This window comes from Phascolarctos cinereus, unplaced genomic scaffold, assembly GCF_003287225.1.
Source record: "Phascolarctos cinereus isolate Bilbo 61053 unplaced genomic scaffold, phaCin_HiC Scaffold_4;HRSCAF=312, whole genome shotgun sequence".
In the NCBI taxonomy this organism is placed as follows: Eukaryota; Metazoa; Chordata; class Mammalia; order Diprotodontia; family Phascolarctidae; genus Phascolarctos; species Phascolarctos cinereus.
This window is the reverse complement of record NW_027555847.1, coordinates 670,792,772-670,816,418: the sequence shown is the minus strand read 5'-3', so window position 1 is coordinate 670,816,418 and position 23,647 is coordinate 670,792,772. Positions and strand designations below refer to the sequence as shown.

General features: G+C 41.2%; 2 protein-coding genes across 3 annotated transcripts in view; one reads left to right on the top strand and one right to left on the bottom strand.

Moving 5' to 3' along the window:
• The window catches only part of CHERP (calcium homeostasis endoplasmic reticulum protein), a 31,864-nt gene extending 30,105 nt beyond the window's left edge, over positions 1-1,759 (top strand). For both annotated transcript variants that reach the window (XM_020969433.1, XM_020969432.1), the window contains exon 17: positions 20-1,759. In XM_020969433.1, the coding sequence (XP_020825092.1) occupies positions 20-213 (194 nt within the window). In that variant the 3' untranslated portion in view covers positions 214-1,759. The remainder of the gene's footprint in view (positions 1-19) is intronic.
• Positions 1-23,647, bottom strand: part of CUNH19orf44 (chromosome unknown C19orf44 homolog) — a 30,418-nt gene that overhangs the window by 1,443 nt on the left and 5,328 nt on the right. Inside the window, 6 exon segments of the mRNA XM_020969434.2 lie at positions 4,472-4,580; positions 9,953-10,119; positions 14,973-15,065; positions 19,134-19,641; positions 20,667-20,743; positions 22,693-23,014. Coding sequence (XP_020825093.1) covers positions 4,500-4,580; positions 9,953-10,119; positions 14,973-15,065; positions 19,134-19,641; positions 20,667-20,743; positions 22,693-23,014 — 1,248 coding nt within the window. The 3' untranslated portion in view covers positions 4,472-4,499.

Below are 23,647 nucleotides of genomic sequence, written 5' to 3'. Positions count from 1 at the left end.
CTTATCTTTTTTCCCCAAGGATGGAGTGGATCAGGTGGCCTGGGAGTGAAGGAACAAGGCATTCAGGACCCGATTAAAGGGGGGGATATCAGAGATAAATGGGATCAGTACAAGGGAGTGGGCGTGGCTTTGGATGATCCATATGAAAACTACCGCAGAAACAAAAGTTACTCGTTCATTGCACGTATGAAAGCCAGGGATGAATGTAAGTAAATTGGTTGAGTTTCTCCACTAAGAGAGCGGGGCTCTCCCGTTGCCTAGGCTACAGGGCTAGAATTTAACATGGAAGATTCAGGAGTTAAAACATTGTTGTTGTTGTTGTTGTTGTTGGAAACTGTCTTTTTTGAATTTTGTTAATCTTTTTTGGAAAAGTTTTGCTATAAGTAAAATCACTTCTTTGCTGTCTACCCACTGTGTAGCCTTTCTGTCCTTTGTTAGAAATCCTAATCCTAATTTGATACTTGGTATGGAAGTCAGGATCCTAGTAACAACTCAGTTTTACCAAGGTGTACTTCTCTGAGGGAGTGACAGGAAACAAGATGGGAAGAACATGGCATGCAATACTGACAAGGCGCACCACCTGAATGTAATGGAAACCGCATACGTACGCTTGATCTATGATTCGAACACTCACTATCAAAAAATATCAAAAGAAAAAGGATATGTTTACACGTGAACTTTTGTCCTTTCCAGTGAAGTGTGAAAACCAGGATCCTCCACCCCCCTGAATAGGAATCCTTCAACTGAAGGAGTGGACATCTTACATCTTCTTTAAATCAAATTTGAGCATCTTATATAAGCCAAGACTAGTGTCTTGAGGAAAGGATATTAAGTGATTGCCATTAGCCAACAATGAAGTAGATCAAAAGCCATGATGTGCTTTAACCTACCTTAAAATTATTGGTTGTGTAGTAATAAAAACTAGACTTTACTACACAGTATTTAAAGTAAAAACAAAATACCCTTTTGTTTTGAAGATGACCTGCATTCTCTTTTTTTTTTTAATTCCATTTGGTTTAGTTTTAGTCAAATGTATGTTTATCTAGACTATCCCTAGTAGAGCTCATGCAAAGCCTAATTCCTCTAGGACACGCTGGCGCTGAGGATGAAGTTTATACTGTTCTCCAGTGTCAGCCATTTGAAATGGATAGATGCTATTGGGAAGGAGCAGACTGGCATGCCAACATAGGGCTTAAGCATCTTCCTGTTCTGGGAATGGTGACCTTTGACAAAGCTCTATGTACTTAATGTTTTTATTTACAGGAGCACCTGCGTGCTCACAGCCCACTCAGACTGTCTTGGGCATCTAAGGCAGTTAAAGATTCTACAGCTCTGAATTCATCATTTTTATACTGAAACCAAAATAGCAAGGGGAGGTAGAAGAGGAATAAAAAGTCTAAATTATCATCATGAGGCATGACTGGAAACCTCAAGAGAAGCCGTTTTCTTTTCCTGGACATGACCTAAACATACTAACAAGTGTGTGACGACGTGCAGAGCTGAGTGCTGTGGGCGGCTTGGTGCAGTGCCATCTGTTTGTACAATTCACAATCTTGGAACCTTTGTTTTAAAAGATGCAGAAATCTCTCCCAAACTCTTTGACCCAAGGGGATGAAATATTTGATTCTGTTCTAGATTTCCCATAGCTGTGAAACTATTCAACTATGTCTGATTCAGAATAAAATGTCAACATGTGATGTTACAGATTTCTTGTGGATTTTACTGTTTTGCCTTCAAATAAAGACTTTTTATAAAGAAATGTTTAGTGTCTTAGTTTAGAAAAAGGGAGTTTTGCTTCGTTTGCTGTTTTAAGAAGTCTAGGAGTTGATAATGTTATGAGCACAGCTCACTACCCCTCATTTGAGTGACTAAATTATTTAATCAAAACTGTAGTAAGGAAAATGACAAAAGTCACAGTGCTTTAAATATCCGTGATTTCATCAACGTGGACACTCCTTTCACCAGTGCTTCTGCTGCATAAGCTCTTGACGGGCTGAAGTGGCCAACCTTCCAGTCAAGGGCCTTATGCACTAACACATAAAGCCTTTTCAGAGGATTAGGACCTGTAGAGTTTGTGCTTTGCCAGGCAAGCTTTTAAGAGCCATGGGATATCTCTGTGTCAATCAACAAGCATTTATTAAGTACCTATTATGTTGCCAGATGATGGGGATGCAAAGACAAAAATGAAGCAGTCCCTGTTCTCATGGAACATACACTCAACAAGACGATGAAATAGAAACTGAAGCTTTAGTGACAGCTGGAAATTCAGAAATACTCTAAGCATCCAGGTGGTAGGAGAGAGTCCATCTCATTATGGCAATAGTGTTCTCTTTGGGAGACTTTTAACAAAGGACAAGAAAAGTGCAAATTCACATGTATGATCTCACCTTCTGATCTTTACAGACCAGGAACATTAATCTGTTCTGGAAGATTTATCTGTGATTTCTCATCCAAAGAAAAAAACTAGGTAAACTAAAACCCCATAATAAAATAATTCATTAATTAAGATACCACAGGCCAAACCAAGTCTTAACCCAAAGAAAGCAACAGAATGGAAACATTGGTGTTAATGCTGTCCCCTGACACCAATGTTACAGTTAAAAGGGGGGGGGGATGCTGCCCTTCAGCATGATTATATTCCTAACCCACTGTGCCACACTTCATCCAGCAAATATTTATTAAGCACCATTTACATACAAAATGTTAGCTACATGATGAAGATTTGATTATAAACACCAGTATTAACAATTCTATGAGAGTTCTGGTAGGTGCTTAGTTAATTAATGTTGAGGAAAATTTAATCCAAGGAGAATATTTCCAAAGTGGAGGGAAAGAAGTTCATGGTACTCTTCCTCTAGGTATTGAACCCTATGTAAAGGATGTAGAAGATTTAAACAGGGAGAGGATTCTAGGCACTGGGTAAAGTTTGATCAGGGACCTAGAAGTAAAAAAGGGCAAGATAAGCATACCCAGTCATTGCGATTCAGTTTGGCCAGGTGATGGTGACTGCAACATAAGGCTGCAACATAAGGTGGAGGCAAGCCAAAGGTTCTTGAATGCAGACTAAAGAAAGTTTCTTCAGTAGACCACAGGGATTTATTGAAGATCGAAGGCTGTGGGTTGGGAACTTGATTTTGCAGCACGTGAAGGACAGACTGGAAGAGACAGGAGCAAGGAGACTTTGGGAAGCAGTTTGGATGCTACAGCAATGCTGCAACTCTGGACTGAAAAGATAGGAAAGATGTTTCAGAGACAGGACCCAAAGGTCTTGGCAGTTAACCAGATATGAAACTGAAGAAATGAGAGTAGCCAAAGATGATTTAGGTTTGTATATTGGAAAGATGATGCCAGTAACACAAACTGAGAAATCGAAGGAGGAGGTTTTGGAGGAAACAGTTCAGTTTGCTGATGATGGGATATCTTAGAGGTTATCTGGAGTGCTTTTTGAAGGTGTGGGAATGGATGGAGTAGTGAAAAGACTGAGAAGAGCCTTTAGGTTACAGCTACACTTAAGTGTGAAGCTAGGAAGGGAGACTGAGGAGATAGGAGGAGAACCATGAGAGTGTCTGAGAAGCTCAAGGAGGAAGGGAAAGGCAGGGGTTGAACATGTGCACTAGATAGAACACTGGATTTATAGTCACATTACCTGTGTGATCTGGGGTAGAGGAAATAAGATCACCTCTCACCTCCATGCCTTTGACCATGTCCCCACGTCCTCTCCCTCTTCACCTTCATCTCTTGGAATTCCTAGTTCATGCCAAGATTCGCCTCAAGCCCTACTTTGTATTAAATATCTTTCCTGATGCCTTTAGCTGTTAGGACTCCCCAAACCCCATGCACAGTTACAGTGCACTTATTTTGTATTATCCGTGTACATTTTGTTTTCCCCCAGGAGAGGGTAAATTCCTCAAGGGCAAAAACTTTTTTTGCCTGTGTATTCCCAGCACCTGTCCTAGAACTTGGTACATAGGAGGGGCTTAATAACAACTCGTTAAATAAGTAATCACTCTAAATCCTATGAAAAGGCTGACCACAGAGTCAGGAAAAACCCTCCTGAAAGGCTAGAACAGGACTGATTGGGAAACCTGAATAGGCCAATTGAGATTTTGTTTCCCAGTACTGGGACGTGGATCTCTGATGATTCTGGCCTAGTCCTCTTAAACCACATGGGAGAAATTATATAAAATGTAATTACATTTATAGATCTAAGATGGATAATGAGACTTAACAATGCAATATAAGTGGAAGGAGCACTGGATTTGGGATCAGAGGACCCAAGTTTGAATTGTGTGTCTGGTACCTGTGTGGCCTTGAAGAAGTTACTTGCCCTCTGTGCTAGAGCTCAGAGAGCTTTAGGAACTTGGGCAGTTTCCTTTCCAGTTCTAATTCCTATGATGCTCTGGGATGTGATCACAATAGCATAGTAGGCTTGATGAGTTGAATAACTTAGTTTTCAAGATCCAAACCTTACCTATATTGGAAGCAAATCTATATTCAGCTCAGTGATCCGACATTTCCTTCACAACTTCCTCCAAAGCTTTCTCAATTGTCAGTGGTGGTGACTTGTGCTTCCTAATATACTGTAAGATAACCAGAAATCTGTTAGCTTTATCACCTAGACATCTCTAGTAAGTCTATTCGCAGTGTTGGATATCTGACCTTAAATCGTTTACATGGTAAACAGTAAAGTCCTTTCTACATCAACACTGGAAGCACAGCTGTCCAAAAAAAATGCTAGACATTATCTCTGCTTTCTCAGATAAGCAGCAACAGAAGAGAGAGAGAGAGACCTTGGGAAAATAACAGCAACTGCCAATACTAGCTCTTCAGGGACTGGCAGCTGCTAATCATCACAACAGCTAACACACCGCACTTTATTCAAGGTCGGCAAACTGCTTCGTTTATTGTCTCATTCTCACTGATCAATGAAGGAGGTAGATAATATCCCCATTCTACAGAGGAAACTAAGAGCCATTAAGTGACCTGCCCGGGGTCACACGGCTGATAAGTATCTGAGGCAGGATTTGAACTCAGGTCTTTCTGACTCCCAAGTCCAATGCTCTATCCACTCTGCCTAGATGACTACTCAAATTCTGATTCTGTGAGTTTGGGAGACAACACTTGGGGATGGAGGGGAGTGGTGGAAATAAATGCCTGTTATGTGCCAGGCACTGTGCTAAGTGCTTTTAAAATATGATCTCATTTGATCCATGAGGTATGATACAGTAGTGATACTAGTTTGGGGGGTTGGGGAATCCAGGTACAGTCTACCAGGTAGCTAGATCTGGGCAAGACACTTCAAAGGTTTCAGAAGAACAACAGAAAGGATCCTACTGACTAACGGAAAGTCAGCCCAGAAGAGATGGGAAAAGCTCCAAAATCACTTTTAAAGTCAAAGAGGGAAACTACCTATGAAGAGGAAGAATAGGGTTGTTCAGAAGAGAATGATGCTGATGCACAGGGAACTCTCCAACCAGCCAGGTAACATTAAACAGAAGAGCACGCCATGAGACTGAAGACAGCATCAGGAACGCTAATGCTGGCAAAGGACGGCCAGGACAGCAGAATGAAGTGTTAGCTATACTGGGGGAGACAGGCTCCAGGAGGCCCAAGACCTCTGCTCAGGGTGGATGGAATAATGATGACTAACAGCAGCTCCATTCTGACTGGCTTCTATTTTCTCAACCAAGGACAATGACCTTTTGCAACAGGAAACAACTGAACAAAAATGACTAAGAGGGTGCTGATACCCAAGATAAGTAAGAAGGCATCATGATGAATTCATATCACCTGCCAGAGATAAACTTAAATCTTGGGCAGTGAACAAACTGGCAGATGTGATGCCTGAGGGCCAACAGTAATATCTGAAAGATCATGTGAAATGAGAGAAGTCACATAAGACTGGAGGCCTCATGTAGGTGCTCCGGATTTTCAAGAGACTAGAATCTGCAAACTATAGGCCAGCAAGTTGACTAATTCCTGGGAAAATTCCAGAATGGATCATTAAAGAGAGGTAGGTAAGAATCTAGAAAGGGAAACAGTGATTACAAAAAATCAGCATGTATTTGATAACAAGTCATATCAAACTAACCTCCTTTTCTTTTTTTTTTCTTTTGACAGTTACTAAATGAGTAGATGAAGACTATTATAGGTCAGTGGTTCCCAGATTTTCAGTCTCAAGACCCTTTTATAATTTTAAAAATTATCAAGGCCCCCAAAGAACTTTTGTCTATGTGGGTTATATCTATTAACACATGTTGTATTAGAAATAAAAATACCTTAGTATTATTACAAAAAGGTTTGACTCAAGAACCCCCTGAAAGGCTCTTGGGGACAGATTCCTAGGGGATCCCTGGATCACACTTGGAGAACTACTGTTCTAGATTTTTTAGCAAAGCTTCTTATCCTATGATATTCTTTTGACAGAAATTGGAGAAATAGATTTAGACAATAATATAATTGGAGAGATTCATAACGGGTTGGGTGACAGGACTCAAAGCGCAGAGTTGTTAATGGTTCTATGCCAGCAGGGGAGGAGGTATGCAGGAGGGTACCCTAGGGATCCAGGTTTGGCCAATGTGTAGACAGCGTGCTCAGCACATTGCATATGACACTGTTAGCCAGAAAGAATTGTTAATACACTAAATAGAAAGGTTTTATGTGCAAAGCACTGTACTAAGCCCTGGGAATACAAATATAAAGGGAAGATAGACTCTACTCTTAATAAGGTCACATTTTAAGGGGAGGAGAGAGCAACAAATGTAGGTTTCAGCTGCAAGTCAGATGGAAGGATCCCATGGTCCTTATAGCACAGTGGCAAAAGCATGGTAATAATTTTCTTTAATTTCTTCTGACAATAAAACTATATTTATTCATTTCTGATCTTGAACCATTTGCCACTGCCAAGGACTTTGGTGTTGAGAAATTTCTTTTCCAGGTCTTCAGGAGCTATGGCTGTTGAGGAGGTGAGGGCTGCAGCACCTGCAGAAGCAGCTGCCAGGTCGCATCTCCACAAGGCTTGACTCTATGGTTGATGGCTACCAAGAAGGGCCAGTGGTACGAGAGTTGTTTGGGGCTCACCTATTGAGTGATGGCAGTTTGTCAGCAAGTCATATTGATAGTATCAAAGGTGATAGGACCCTTCTCCCCTGGAGTTGCTCTCCTTAGTGATGGCTGTGGGGGCCAGGATGGCAGCAGACCCTGCTATTCCCAGAACTTTGGGGATTGCAGTCTCGAAGACTTATCTCCAAAGTCTTAGAGGAGATGGTGGCAGTAGTTTGACTCACCTGATCTGTGCTGCCTCCTGTGGATGACAGTCAGGATCCAAAAGGATCTTGACCGGCTACAGCATTTGGCTAATGAAGATAAAATTCAATAGATGTAAAGTGTAAAGTCTCATACTTGGATAGAAAACATTAACTTCACAAGTATAAACTGGGGAGGCTTGGTTAGGCAATAATTGCTCCAGGGGTTTTAGTGGACTACAAGTTCAATATGAGGCAGTAGGCGTGAGTCACAGCCACAAAAGTGAATGCAGTCTTGGACTGCATTTAAGAGAGGCGTACCTTCCAGGAATAAGGACGTGTGAGTCCCATTGTACTCTTCCCTCATTAGACCTCATGTGGATTACTGTGTTCAATTCTAGGGAGATGTGGTTTAAGAAAGATACTGATAAGAGGGAAGAGTATCGGGACAGGGTAATCAGGATGGTAAAGGGACTTGAATCTCTGTCATGTGACTAAATGAGAAAGCACTTCTTAAATACTTCCTATGTGTCAAGGTCTGGGGAAACAAATACAAAAGCCAAGACCATTGCTTCCCTCAAGGAGCTTCCATTCTAATATAGGAGGAAGTATATCCATATGTGGGAATGGTAGCCAAATGAGATACTTTGCATTGCAAAGTTACACAGATGGTGACTAGAGCCATAGTGGAAGCAATGACTTGATTTGATTATAGCTCCAGAACTGAAACAGAAGGAGGTGGAGAGAAAAGGTTAAATGTGCTGGAGTAGCATGCCTGCTGGAGGAAAAATGGCCAGAAAGTGAACTGAAATATGGCTGGAGCTCAGGGACTAGATGTAGAGACTGAAGGAGACAATCACTGGTCAGGATGGTAGGGCACCAGGGCAGGAGTTCTAGGTACTGAACTGAACTGAACATCAGGAAAATGTTAAGTCTCCAGGGCTTGGATGCTGCTCTGGGGGCCATGGTGGTTGGTGAAGAAATGACCAAGAAGTAGATGACATTTGGTTGAAGGAGCTGGGCATGGTTAGCCTAGAAAAGAAACATCTGGGTACATCACTGTTAGCTTAAGGTATCTGGAGGGCAGTCATCGAAGGAGGGTTTAGACTTGTTCTGTTTGGCTCCAGAGGACAGACCCAAAGTAGTGGATAGAAGTTGCAAAGAGGAAAACTTAATAGCTTGCAGTAATAGCTAGCATTTATACATAGTGCTTTTAAAGTAGGCAAAGAGTGATCTCAAGCTTGATGTCAGGAACAACTTCCTAACAAACAGATTTGTCCAAAAGTTGACTCTGCCATTTCAAGAGGTTGAGTCGCTCCTCCTCACAGGTCTTCAAGCAGAGGCTGGACTGGATGACCACTATCAAGTATGTTGTAATACGGTTTCTTTTTGTGTGTAATTTGAACTAAACTGCCACAGAAATCTCTTCCAACTTTCAGATTCTGCAGTTGTTACAAAATGGCTAATGGTCAGTCTGTGCTCTGGGGATAGTGAGCCAGAGAGAGGGGAACCATGGGATCTGACTGAATACCACAAAATTCCCCAAGATGTAAAACACGTTCCACTTTTGTCCAGTATCATACATAAACATGGACCACTTGATGGAAATGAGGAACTACTCTGTCCCTGTCAATTCCTCCCCTGAAACAACTCTCACTTTCATCTGCTCCTTTCTGTTCCTACTGCCCACAGCTACAGGTTCCCTAGAAGTTGTACCAGTGCTAACCTTATTACCAGTCACCTGGCTAGTGAAAAAGCCTTCCTGTCTCCACGCTGCCTCTTCCAGTCCTGTGGACCTGAGTTCGAATCCAGGCTCCACCTCTTATTTGTGTGACCATGGCCAAGTCATCTAACCTGAGCCTCCACTGCCTCAACTTCAAAATGGAAATATTAACTCTTACCTGTACCAACGATCACATAAAGTTATTGTGAAGAAAGCACATTAAGGTTTACCAAGTATTCTCTAAATGGCCATTGGCTGTTGGCCATTACAGATTATAATCTGGTCATGTCATTCTGCTACTTCAGTAGCTCTCCACCTACTACCTACCAAGTCAAGTTCAAATTCTTTTGCCTAGCATTCAGCATCCTGCATAATCCAGTGCCATCTAATTCCCTGCCACTATTTCATGTCACGTAGCACTTTGGTGAATTTCTAGCATAGTTATCTAATAGATATTACAGATATCAATTTACCACCCCAACAGACCACATAAGCCCATGTGGAGAAGTCCAGTTTTACCTAAATTCACATCTTCCCCAGGGCCTAGCCTCTGTACCAAGCTGGTAGAGAAAATGCTTAATGTTTGCTAAATGCAAACAGTCCTTTTCCCACCTGAAATTCTTTCAGCTTGCAAGGATCACATGTGGGTGATGAATGATGATGGTCTTCAACCACACTCCCTTTAATCCACTCCTCACCATGCTTGAAATGCTGGCAGGCTTGGTCCTTTCCCTGTGGTCCATGGACACTTCAAATGCCTCGTGCACCCAGGATACACGCTCATTTATCAACCCTGATCCTTTCACAAAGGTGAACACAGGATTGTCAAGGGACAAAAGCCTTCCCCACAACTCACCAGCATTTCAAAGGGACATCTCATAAGCCCCAGGGCCAAACTGACCAAAGGTGTGACTTCAGGCTGCAATCTAGAATAGAACATGTTTGCCACTCCCACCCCAAAACAGGAGTTTTGTGCTAGACTTACCTCTTTAACTTCTTCCAATGTATGATAATGGAATGTGTCATCTTCCAGGGACTTCAGGAGAGAAAAATGCAGATACCGGCTGGTTTCCATAAACTGCTTTGTCAATGTCAGCTGCTGTTTTAACATGTCATTCAAAGCAAAGGCTGCAGGACTATAGGCTGTCAGAGCTGTAAACATTTTTTTTAAAAAAGATTTTATGCTGATATGAAGTTATGAAGTTAAAAATAGCACTACTGTCATCCTTCCATCAATCAGAGGTAAGTCACCTTGTTAGTATACTAGAGAGGTAATTCTTTTGCTTGGCTTTTTGGACATAACATTCAAGGCATTTCCACCCATGAAACAGGAAAGAAGCATCAGATATTGAATCCTGAGTCTTTCACAGTCCCCCACCAGCTATTTCCCCCATTTGTAGGGGGCCAATGCCTAAAGCCCCAGTTCCATTTAACAGCTTAATATCAACTGGCTTTTCAAAGGGATAGCCTCTTCATAGAAATATCAATAATAAATAGAAAAGCATTTCCCTAATACCTCAAGGGCATAATTCCCTGTATTCCACCTCAGTCTGGGGAGGAGAAGGAAGATTAGGCCAAAAACTTAGCCCAGTTCCCACACAGCACCAGCCCCACCAAGTTCACATACAGATATGGCATACGAGCATCTCTCAGCTACCACAGCTGGACTCCTGAAGGTCACTCACTGAAACCACTCTTCATCTCTCAGGACATCAACATCAATGACAGGATGCCAGAGGAGGTTCTGCTCTCTTCACACCTTAGGACACTGATGTTGCTCTAGCTACAAAACCCGACCTGTGGAATGTCGAGACATCAAGGAAGCCCTCTGGATCTGTCAGACTCACCAGGTCTGAGGCTCTACTCCTTTCTCGAGTCACCAAGCTGCCCCAAGAGACCATCGTGGAAACTGAGAGGATTTTCTGAATGCCTCTGCAACCAAAGAGCCCCGTCCTCTCCTAGAAGGAGGCACTGCCTTCTGCCCAGCATTCGTCATGTGGAGACTTAATCTGAGGTAGTCTGAGCATGCACCAGACCCCTGCACTCTGAGGACGAGTCCACATCTGCTGTTTTCCTGGGTCAGGTGTCCAAGGCAGGACAAAGAATTTTCTAAGACTTGACAAAACAGCTGATGATTCACTTGGACAAAAAGGATACTTCCGGAAAGAGCACTATCAAAGAACAAAGAGTTTTCAGCAGGAAAGCGAAGGCCTTAGGGACACAGGCGGCGTCAGTTTCTTCACTGCTGCCCTTTGAAGGCGAGGGATTCCCAAGAGAACAGCCACATTGGGAAGGGAACAGCTGGTTAAGAAAAGGATGTTTGAAAATGGAATTTGGATTTCTGGCCCACAGCTTAAAATACCATAGAAATGACCAGCTCTTGGCCAGAAACGTAGTTTACCTAACAATGGCTGGGATAAGAATTTACTGAATAGTGTCAAGAGTACTAAAGCTCAGGATGAAAACTAAAGACAACAAAAAGGGTTTGGTTTTTGTTTGTTTCCAACTATATTGAGAAAAAGAGGAGGATCACCAAATGTGCAGGACTGCTACTCAGGGTATACGGGTGATAGCAACTAATAAAAGAGAACGAACAGGTGCTGAAGTCTCATTTTCCTAATGTTTTCTCTGCTAAAGAGAATATGTTTCAGATTGAAAGGACAGAACAAACATGGCTAACTTCCTAGCTGATACGTAAGAAAGGAGCTAGTAACACTGCACTCAGCTTGCCCTGGAAAGGTTCAAATCACCTGACCCAGATGACCTGCTGAAAGGAACTAGTGTATAATTGCTGAGCCACTGTTAGTGACCTTGGACAGATTACAGAAAATGGGAGGGGGCACTACAGAACCTGATTTTAAAAAGACTGGGGGGTGGGGGGTCGCCAAAGAATTGATGCTGCAAAATACAGGCTAGGAAGCTTGATTCTGATTTCTGTTTTTGGTTTTGTTGTTTGTTTGTTTGTTTGTTTAGGCAATGGGGTTAAGTGACTTGCCCAGGGTCACACAGCTAGTAAGTGTTATTGTGTGTCTGAGCCCAGATTTGAACTCAGGTCTTCCTGAATCCAGGGCTGGTACTCTATCCACTGCGCCACCTGATTCTGATTTCTGGCAGAACTCTACATTATATAATTGAAAAGATGGTTAGTGGGGGCAGCTAGGTGGCGCAGTGGACAGAGCTCCAGCCTTGAAGTCAGGAGGACCTGAGTTCAAATCCGGCCTCAGACACATACCACTTACTAGCTGTGTGACCCTGGGCAAGTCACTTCACCCCACTGCCTAGCCAAAATAACCCAAAATACAAATAAAAAGATGGTTAGTGAAAAAAAGAAACAACAATTACAAAAACAGGTTGTGTCTGCCTAATCTTTTTTCTAACAAGCTTACCAAACTTGTAGATCAGGAGGACATAGGCATAATTTACTTAGATTATAGCAAAGGACCTAAGAGTCTGTCATACTTTTATTGTATAAAAGACAGATATATACAAGCCAATATATAATTGTACAGAGAGGAGGCTATGAAACTGGTTGGATGGCCAGCACAAAAGAATCATTTGGAAAGAGGTCTCCCATAGCATACACTAGGGTTTCTATGCTTGGCACTGTGCTGCTTAACATTTTTATCCAAGACTTGGTTAAAGACTTATCAAATCTGCATGTGACACAAAGCTGGGAATAAATAAATGGGAAACATAGCTAACACACTGGATAACAGAGTCAATAGTCAAAAGGGTCTTGATGGACTAGAAGACTGAAATAAGTAAAATGTTATTGTAATTTGAAATTTAATAGATATTAATGTGAAGTCTTACACGGGCTCAAAAAAATCAACTTCATAAGTAAAATATAGGAGAGGCATGACTAGATACAAGTATATGGGAGTTTTAAGAAACTGCAAGCTCAATGTGAGTCAACAGTGTTATGATGGCCAAATAGATTAACGTGATTTTAGGCTGACTTGAGAGGTATAGATACCAAGACCAGTGGGGATGCCATCATTCCCATCTTCTACCCTGGTCAAACCACATCTGGAACGTTGCGTTTACTTCTGGGTGCCGCATTTTTGGAAGGACCTTGAAAAGTTGGAGAGTTTCCAGAGGAGGACAACTAGAATAGTGAAAGGTGTTAGCTTTGTGCCCTAAGAGGCTCAACAGAAGGAATTTAAGGATGCTGAGAAAAGAGACATCGTAAGGGAGACACGGGAGCTGTCTTCAAATATCTGAAGAGCTGTCGGACGGAAGAGGGATGAATCTTGTTCTTTTTGGTACCTGAGAAGAGAACTTGGAACAGTGGCTAGAAGGTGACAAATTTAGGTCTGATGCCAGGAAAAGCTTCCTAACAATGAGAGCTACCTAGAAGTAGCTTCAGCTGATTTCAAGAGGAATTCAATTGGAGGTCTTTAAGCAAAGGAGAAAGAACCACTTGTGAGTTCTGCTGTAGATAGAATTTTTTTTTAGGTAGGGGGTCAGACTAGATAGCCACAAGATCCCTTCCAACTCTGAGATTCTGTGAATTTCAAAAACTATATATACATAAAACCTAGCTATTGAAACTGAAGTTTTAATTACAACTACTAATTAACATTTAATAAGCATATTCTTGCAATTACCTAAGCCACTGGAAAAAACCATGGGTAAAAGTTTTTCTAAACGACTAAGGCTGAACAGCCAAGAGTCAATGCTACTTTTTATGAAATTATCACACTTCAACACTTCAGAAGACTCGATAATGTCACTTTTATGGGTTTTTCCTTTTAGGAATGCAGATCCCAAACCTTCAGGGAATAAGCCTCTTCATAAGCTGTGGTGGCTCTTAGATTAAGACACAGAGTCTGGTGCTGCACTCAAAACTTTTCATCTGTAGAGGGCCGGCCAGACTTTGTACTTCTCTGTGCAAACAGTAACAGTTAAGAATCCAAGGCCACTTCTATGCCTTTGTGAGGCAGAGTAGAACATCAGTGGAATTTATAGATATACCACTGGTAGTAAAATGTATCAAAGATAAAATGTTGGAGTAGGGGCAGAGGGTTGCAGAGAAACAGGCATAGAATTATGAGACTGGTGCAGACTTTCTAGAGAAGAATCTGGCAACACACAATAAAAATTGCTCAACTCTGCCAGGGATGGGGAACCTGTGGCCTTCTAGGTCCTTGGGTGCAGCCTTTTGACTGAGTCCTAATTTTATTCTTTTATTAAGGGGATTTGTTCCATGAAGTTTAGATTCAGGCAAAGAGCTGCTATTTGAGGACCTAGAAGGTCACATGTGGCCTTGAGGTCACAGGTTCCCCACCCCTGGAACTTATACCCTTTCATCCGGTGATGCCACTGAAGAATCTTTACTCTAAAGATATCATTAAGGTGGGGAGGAGCACAAGCCCAGCTAGGTGGTGCAGGACCGGTCCTAGAGGACCCGAGTTAAAATCCAGCCTCAGACATTTAGTAGCTGTGTGACTCCAGGCAAGTCACTTAACCCCAAGTGCCTTAAAAAAAAAAAAGGTGAGGGAAGGGGAAGAATTTATCTGTACCCCCCAAAGAAGCCCTTTTTATCTATAATACTGAAAACAACTTGTGTGTCTAATGTACTGGGGAAAATCTCTTGTATTATTTTGTTATATGCAAAATAACATTATGGCACTACCAAGTTACAAGTATGATGGAAAGGAAATATAATAACAAGTCTACAAAGTGATTCAAAATATAGTAAATAAAATAGGAACAATGTAAACAATGACTACAAGTATATGCTTTTTGAAAGGACAGACAGAGGAAGATTTAAAAGGCAACAGGGAGCCAGATGTATTGAGGTCTGTTGTTAGTGTTTTGTTAGAAGGTAGGTTTTCATATAATTTTAAAAGTTTAATTAAAAATAGAAATAGTCCAAGTTTAGGAGTTTTATTTGGAGAATTAATCCCATATTTAGTTAAATTATTTATTAGTATTTGTTTTGAACATTAAGTTTATAATAATAAAAGTGATATAAAATATAATAAATTGAGGGCCTTTACCTTCTATTGCATCAGCACTAATCACATGACTGGCAATAGGTTCAGGATCCACATAAGCTCTCCCCAGACTTGGGCCAATGGTTGCCACACTCTCTATAGTTTAAAGGACAAAAGGTTAGAGTTCTGACCTATATAGATTGTGGGTTGAAAAATAACAATGTTTTTCACAGCAATACAACAGATACTTGTCACAGCTTAGGTCACCTCTCCTCTGTTTTCTATAAGTCACCAATATCATGACTAGTAAAGACTTGGATATTTCAAGGCCTTGTCTTTTGTGATGACTCCATCTATTGATATAAACTACAACACTTGGATGACTTAGTAGACAGTCTCTTCAGAATGGCTTCAGGGGCAGCTAGGTGGCGCAGTGGATAGAGCACCGGCCCTGAAGTCAGGAATACCTGAGTTCAAATCCGGCCTCAGACACACAACATTCACTAGCTGTGTGACTCTGGGCAAGTCCCTTAACCCCAACTGCCTCACTAAAAAGAAAAAAAAAAGAATGGCTTTAGCCAAAAAGATTACGCCATGACAAGCAGTCTGGTGAGTAGGCTTTTCCAAGCATAAGGCGCAAGTCCTCAGATGGTAAAGTGGATTCAGCACTGGAGGCGTGGTGTCAAGAAGAACTGGGTTTGAATACTAACTAGTTACTTGACTTAAGGTCTGTCTTATTTTCCTCCTCTGTAAAATGAGGGAAGTGGGCTAGACGGCCCTCTAAGATCCCTTCTAAGTCAACAGGAGACAGGACTTCCTGGAGTTCACATGCCTCTCTACCAGTCTTTAAGAACCCAGTCACCTTAATTCCACGGTGATGCACTTGTAGAGGACTTGAAGGGAATAATAATAAAATCGTTTAGAAATTCGTTTTTGCTCTTCTCTCTCTTACCATGTGTATAACTTCTACGACTCCACTCCTCTTTCAGGTTTTTCTGATTTAACAGCATCAGCCTTCCTTTCACGGCCAGTCTCACTCTGCCTATTCCAACAGACAGATCTGAACTACATGTCCTGTAGGCATCTCAAACTCAGTATGTCCAAAACAAGACTCCACCATCTTCCCAGTCACCCGGGTTAACAAAACCAGTGGCATTCTTGACTCCTCAATCTCCCTTCAGACAGCAATTCAGCTGCCAAATCTTTCTTTTTCCATAAGATATCTTACATTTGCTCCATACTTTCTCTCCACTGACATAACTATCATCCCAGTTCTGATCCCCTGGGACCTCTCACTTGGCAGAGCTGGTAGTGGGTAGCCGGCCTAGAGTCAGGAAGACTCCTCTTCCTGAGTTCAAGTTTGGCCTCAGGCACGTACTAGCTGTGTGACCCTGGGCAAGTCACTTCACCTTGTTTGCCTCAGTTTCCTCGTCTGTAAAAATGAGCTGGAGAAGGAACTGGCAAACCATTCTGATAGCTTTGCCAAGAAAACCCCAAGTGAGGTCATCAAAAGTAGGACATGACTGAGACAACTAAAAGGCGTTTGGTCTCCCTGCTTCACGTCTCTCACAACAGATGTGAAAGTGATTTTCCCAAAACACAGATCTGACCGTGTGACCTTCTATTAGCTCTAGGATCAAAAGTAAACTGTTCTGTTGGCGCAGTGGCCTCAGGGCCACTTCCAGTCTTATTACATATTTCAGTATTCCCCTCCACACACTCAGGTCAGCAAAACTGTCTGTCCTCTTCCTGACACATGTAATCCCTTCTCCGGACTCCATGCCTTTTCATCGGCTGTCTTCCACGCATGAAAATGCCTTTCCCTCTCCCCTCTCCCTTTTGGAATCCCTAGTTTCCTTCTGGGATTAGCTCAAGCATCACCTTCTCTATATGAAGCCCTTCTTGATCCCACCAGCCATCGGTGCCTTTTTGCCAATATTATCTTGTATCTATTTTGTATCTCTCTATGTGTGTGCTTATTATCTCCCTTGTCAATGTGCCCATGGGCAGGGTCTTTGTATCTCTAGCACTAGCCTGTCCTGGAAGGTCTTTAACAAATGCTTGTGTATTATTTTTCCATCTACATGCCTGTAAGAGTGGCTGCTGTTTTTTTTCCCCCCCAAAAAAAAAGAAAAGCCAATGGTATTTGTAATTCTGATTATCTTCTGTACCAATGTCTTTTAGGGATCTATCTAGTTTTCTTCAAAAATACCATGTTAAACTCTGCTGGGTTTTTTTTTAACCAAAATTCAAATCAGCACATTTGTTTCTGCTTCCAAGACACTTGATGTCAAGAGAGACAGGGGTTCTCCTCCTAGCTCTGCCCCTAACTCACTCTGGAACCTTAGGCAAGTCATTTCACCTTCTCACCCTAAGTTTTCTCATTTGAAAAACACAAAAGATGACAACGATCTCTGAGGGTCTTTCCAGTACTAAAGTTGTGTGATTCCTAGTTTTTCTTTCTACTTTTGTCATTGGGCATTGTGTATTCATGCCCAGATAAGAAAACTGGCATTCCCAATATTTCATTCAAACAAACTGATATTTTTGACAGTCAGATTTACTTTTATAATGTAATAGTAACTCACATTTACATGATATTTCCGTTAAAATAAAATTTACATATATTATTTCATTTATACTCACATCAACCCTATGAGGTAGAGTGTATAAATACTGTTATCCTCACAGACTGGAGGTTACTTGTTGAATGAGGTAAATTACTTATCAAATGAGATATTTGTAAAGCATTTTAGCACAGTGCCTGGCACACAGTTGGCACTATATCAGCACTAATTCCCTCCCCTTCCTTACCCTCGGGCTCACTGATCAGAGACTTAGAGCTAAAAACATCCTTAGAAACCTTCTAATCTAACCCCCTCATTTTACAGTTGAGTAAACTGAGGCCTGCTGAAGGCCTCACAAAGTAGTATGGCAGAAAGTAGTAGATTCCTAACTTGAACCAGATCTTTTCACCTCTATTTGAAAGTTAACAAGAACATGGCAATCAACTGGAACTCTAGCACTTACTGGTCATATCTACCTTTTATATTATAAATTAAAATCAAGCTGAACATGACAGGTAGCAAAATATATATTCCTCTCTCACTCTCCCCAAAATGTCTATCAAGTTATTCATTGCTTATCTAAATGGGAAGGGAGAAGAAAATACAATCTTAAAATACTAGCTGTTTTCAGTCCAGAAAGACAAAGGCTTTGTGAATGGTAACATGATATAAGGGTAAGATAACTAACCCTAGGACAGAAAAGGTGGGATCCAGGTTTCTCTGATTTCCTTCTCACCCCTGTGACCCTCAGTGGGTCACTTCACTTCCTTAGGCTTCAGTTTCTTCATCTGCAAGATGAAAGGGCTGGACCAGACGGCCCCTGAGAGCCCTTCCCACTCCTGACCTTTGGTCCTGTGACTGAGGCTTTATGAAACCATGATAGGTATGTCTCATTCACAAATTCACAAAATGAGGCACCAGAATCTGAGGGTCTCAAGGCAGTCTGAAGTCTCCAAGTAAATAAAAGCAACTATCACTTTATAAACTAGGCAGTAAACTTATGGAACTCATTATCCTGAATTTATTTATTAAGTATTGATTAAGAACTATTGTGTGCTCAGAACTATCAAAGATTCATGAACGAAAGATACAAAGCAGGTTACCAAAAGGCAGTGAGGCAGCTGTCAGGGGAAGCAATCAAGCTCTCCTATAAAATATACATTAGGTGCCTGTTAAGAGTCAGAACATGGGGCTGAGTAGATCACTGACATTAACTCAATTCCAACACATCTTATAGTTAGACAGAGCCTTAGAGATCATCTGGTCCAGGGGTGGGGAACCCTCAGCCTCAAGGCCACATGTGGCCCTCTAGGTCCTCAAGTGTGGCCCTTTGACTGCATCCAAATTTCACAGAATTCTCCCACCAGATTCTGGTCTAATCCCTTTCACTTGATAAATGAGTAAACAAGGCCCAGAGGTGACTTAAGTGACAATCAAAGTCACATAACTAATTGGTTGGTAGCAGGACTATGACACTAACCCAGATCTTCTGTTCCAGGTCCAGGCCTAATTCTGCTGATCGGCAGTGTTTGTATGGCTGGCACAGAATGGTGAACACATAATTGAAACCAGAACTGACACATGTAGCAGCTTAGGTTCCTTCACCTGCCTTAGAACAGCACTTGTGGAGACTTTCACTAGTCAAACCCACACTCACCCTTTGTCCAGCTGTAGGTGAATGCAGGATCATAAGTCTGAACAGCCACTTCTTTCACTAAGAGTCTCCTTACATTCTCTCTCCATTTCTGAGCAGGCCCTTCTGACTCTGTGGGAAGGTCTCTTTGAGAATATGAAGGGCTTTCAGACAAAGACTCCAGTGTCTTGTCTAATGACTCTTGGGAGCAGGCTGTCTGCCCAGATACTGTGGAAGTTGGAGATTTTTCAAAATCTTCAGAATACACTGAGTTTATAGTACTCTCCTGAAATTTAGGAGATGGTGACCTCCTGCTGGAAATACTCTCCTCTCTAGAAAAGGTGACAGACTCCTCATTCACATCCTCATATATTTCATTTGCAGTGTGACTTTCCTCTTCAGTAGCAATAGAAGTAATGTTCACACTTGTCTCTGGGCTCATTTCTTTGGCATTTCTTTTCTGTATACTTTTTATAATTGACACATCTGTTTGTAATTCTTTGCTTGGTTGTTTTATTCTGTGATCGTTTTCCTAAAATTAAAAAAAAAAGTGACTTGGAGGTAGGGACTATGAAAGTTATCTCTAAAAGATTAGGATTATGGATTTAGAGCTGAAAGGGAGACCATCTAATCCAACTGCCTCATTTTGAGAAGAGGACACTGAGACCCAAAATAGGGAAGCAACCTCTCCAGGGTCATGCTGGTAACAGGCGAGTGTTATAATTCAAACCCAGGTCCGCTAACTCCAAACACCCTGCTTTTCTGACTACATCATGCTGCCTCCCACATCTAATGCATATGATATAACATAAAAGGCAGCATGCCATGGTGGCTGCAGCCAGCAAGAATGGAGTTCGAGGCCTACGGGACGCATACTGGCTGGCCAAATCAACCTCTTCAGAAGTGTCAAACATCCGCTAGAGTGCTCCCAGTGCAGCCCAAACCAGACTAAAATGTAGTTGGGAATTTACTTAACAAAATAAATAAAAATACAATAGGACATAGATAATGTTAATACGTGTTTTTCTAAGTCCACATGCAGCCACAGGGATCCTCATGCACCAATTAGCAGTCCCCATTTCTATCTGAGTTTGACACCCCTGGTCTAGACTTCTTAAACTATGGGTCACAAATGGAAAAAGTTTAAGAAGCCCTGGTCTAGATAACTCTAAGACTTATAAGCTGCAGAGAAGATGCTAACCTACATTAGTAGAGGATGTTTCCACTCCCAGGAATTCCCTATAACAAAAAATTCCAAGGTCCAAGGTCCAGTCCCTTATCCTTATTTAAAACAGTAACTATTTACAGTAAGTCTTACAAATGTAATACCATATATTAGAATATCTATGAAACTATATTATTACAATTAAAGTCCTTTAAGTGTTGCTTTACATGTCTTTGGCATGAAATATTTATAGAGCAATTCAGTTATAGCAAGTATTCTTCATTTGCTAAACAAGGCTGTCTTATCCTGTTGTTACCTAAATGCAGCCCACTACAATTAACAACTCTTCCATATGACTGTTAAAACAAAAATCAGCTTCTGTCTTTACTTACTTTTTGACCAAGTTTTGCTTTCTCACTGACATCATCTGGAGCCAAATCATCAAGGGATAGAATATTTATTTTAAAATCTGTCATTGAAAGATGAATTGGTTACAATGTGAAACCAAAATATAATTTTTTAAAGTGTAAGGTAAACAATCATTTAAGCATATCATTTTTATAAACACGACAACAGCAAAGTTACAGGGAGAGGAGAAAACTGGGAATCAAGAGCCTGTTCTAATCCTCATGTTCCCAGACTTTCTGACACGTGGAAAATCAGTCTTCACATCTCCAGGACCCAGTTCTTTGAGAGCAGAAAAAGGGCTAATGTTCCATGGGAGAAAAAAGTAAGGTTCAACTGAAGCCAGCGCCCTGCAAGAACTACAGGAGATGACACTGCTTCTTGGCTCTCCTATAACTATTTGGATCCCATCTGTTCTTCAGTATTCAAACCAAATCTCACCTCACTGAGAACGTCTTCCCCGACCACTTCATTTTATCCTAAAGCTACCTCTGTCCTCAGACTTCCCACAGCATTACTGTTTATATAGTTGATATGCAATTAACCATGCACAGCAATACCACGTGTTTTAAAAAAAAATCATCTGGAAAGAAACTCAGTTCCATAAGAGGCAGCTAGATGACACAGTGGATAGAGTATCAGGCTCGAGAGTCAGAAACGTCCAAGTTTAACCCTGTGCCAGATACTTATAAGCTGTATTACTCTAGAATTGGGATAATATCTCACAGGGTTGTTGTTAGGATCTGATGACAGCTCATACGTAAAGCACTTTGTAAACCTTCAAGCACTACATTAATGCTGCTATTATTATATTAGCAATAATAATGAAGCAAGCATTTGAAAATGTACATTCTCTGTGCAAAGTACAGGGCTACACATCAGGCATACAAGGACAAAAAACAAAGAGCCTTTCCCCCTCAAGAAACATCTGCTCTACTCAAACCAAAGCCTTCAACAGCCGGCCTACACAGGGAGAGGAGAACAGGGATAAGCTGTGGCATCCTCAGCAAAGCATCACTAGTAAATTCAGCAGACAACGAGGAGGTCAGGGTGCAACTTCAGGTGCAGGCATGCACTAGGGTCTGTGTGGCCTTTCCATCTGGAAAAGGGCAGAAAGTCTGGTTCTTGATCCCCATGCTACCGATATAATTTCTACTACTGGTAACAAAGTTTATGACAACCAAGTATGTAGTTGGAATACATCTCTTCCCAAACAGGAATTGCACATCACTGCCTTGTGATACAGTTTCTATTTTGTCTTAAACTGCCACTCAAAGGGCTGATTATTATCTAGCGTCTACCTTTTGTTTTCTCCTTCCCCCACCCCAAATCTCCCCACATACAACCAATGGGACAAGAGTAATAGGAGGCTGGATCGTACTTCTCATAAGGTACACCAAGTACACGTGCCTGACCTGGTACAGGGTTATGGAAGGAATAGATGCTTCACATTTGATTTGGTTTTTATTGGGAAAAATTTTTTAAGTCGCAGAGCAAGAAAATAAATGTTTCCAAACATAATCTTCAGGTACCATCTTTCTTCCCATTCCATTCTATCTTTTTGGCCCTAATACTGAACCCAAGTATGTATTCATATTGACTGAGTTTTTTACTAAATTTAAAAATACAAGTGAATTTCTCCTTTGCAAACTCCATTAAATTACTTTTTACTTGGATCTAGCCTTTACCCAGTTTCTTTGTTGGGAGTCAAGAACCCTTGAAAGGAGGTTCCCAGGCTTACTTTGAGGGGTATTGTTCTATTAGGGCAAGTATCACCTTCCTCCAGGAGGCTCATCTGCAGACTCCCACTACTAGTGCTTTCTCACCAGGAATTACTCTTTGAGGGCAGGGACCGCTCTGTTTTTATCTTTGTATCCCCAGGACATGTTACGATACATTGCACATAGAAGATGTATAATAAATTTTTGTTAAATGGATATAGAAATACTGGCCTTATGTTTGGAGTAATAATAATTCAGCTTATAATAAATAACATATTAGACAAAACGTTACCATTTAAGCTATCACTGGATGCTTCAGAGAGTAACTCATCCAATGATCCAATTTCAGTCTCCTCAGGTGAGAATGCTAGTTTTATGTGTTCCATTTTAGGGGACGTCGGCCTTGAAAAGTAATGCATTATCGAAAGTGATGATGATCTTAAAGTTTTGTTAGCTGAAAAGTCATTCTGTGGGGAAGGAGTTCTTGAAGGGCCATTATGGGAGGCTGTTTCTTGACAGCTTTCCTCAGGCAGGCATAATGTTCGAAAAAGCTTGAGCCTGGAAAATTCTTCACTGGGTGGAGAAAGTGGACCTGGTGGACTCAGAATCTCGTCCTAATTTCAAGGAAACAAAATTTATGGTAATTAACTTCAGATATTTCACCAAAAAATGCTGCCATGTTAACATTAAACCATTAAATTAGAGAGAGGCAACTTCTCTATCTCAAATACAAATCTGAAAGGACATAAGTCTATCATATTCAGATGTTTAGTCCAGTTCTGAGATTCTGTGAGAGCCAAAATGTTAACAATGGATAATGGATTTCCTTCCTATGGTTCTAACCAGTGATTTATTACATTTTCTTCCAAAGTTGTCCTACCACAGGATCCCACAATTCTCCACTGCAATTCAACAAACATTTATCTATGCAAGGCACTGGACATACAAATACAAAAGAAAACACTCTTGCCTGCAAGGAGTTTATATTCTGTTTCACTTTAGTCACCTATTTTTGACAAATGACCTAAGCGTTAATGAACAAATGAATAAATCAACAAACATGTATCAAGTGCCTACTAAATGTCAGGCACAGTGCATGATGTCAAAGATACAAAGATAAATATGTAACAATTCTTACCCTCGAAGAGCTTACGTCCTATCAATGAATACTGCACATACATACAGCTCTAAATACACACAGAACATATGGCAGTTTGTAAAGAAGAGCACTGGTAATTGTGGGGATC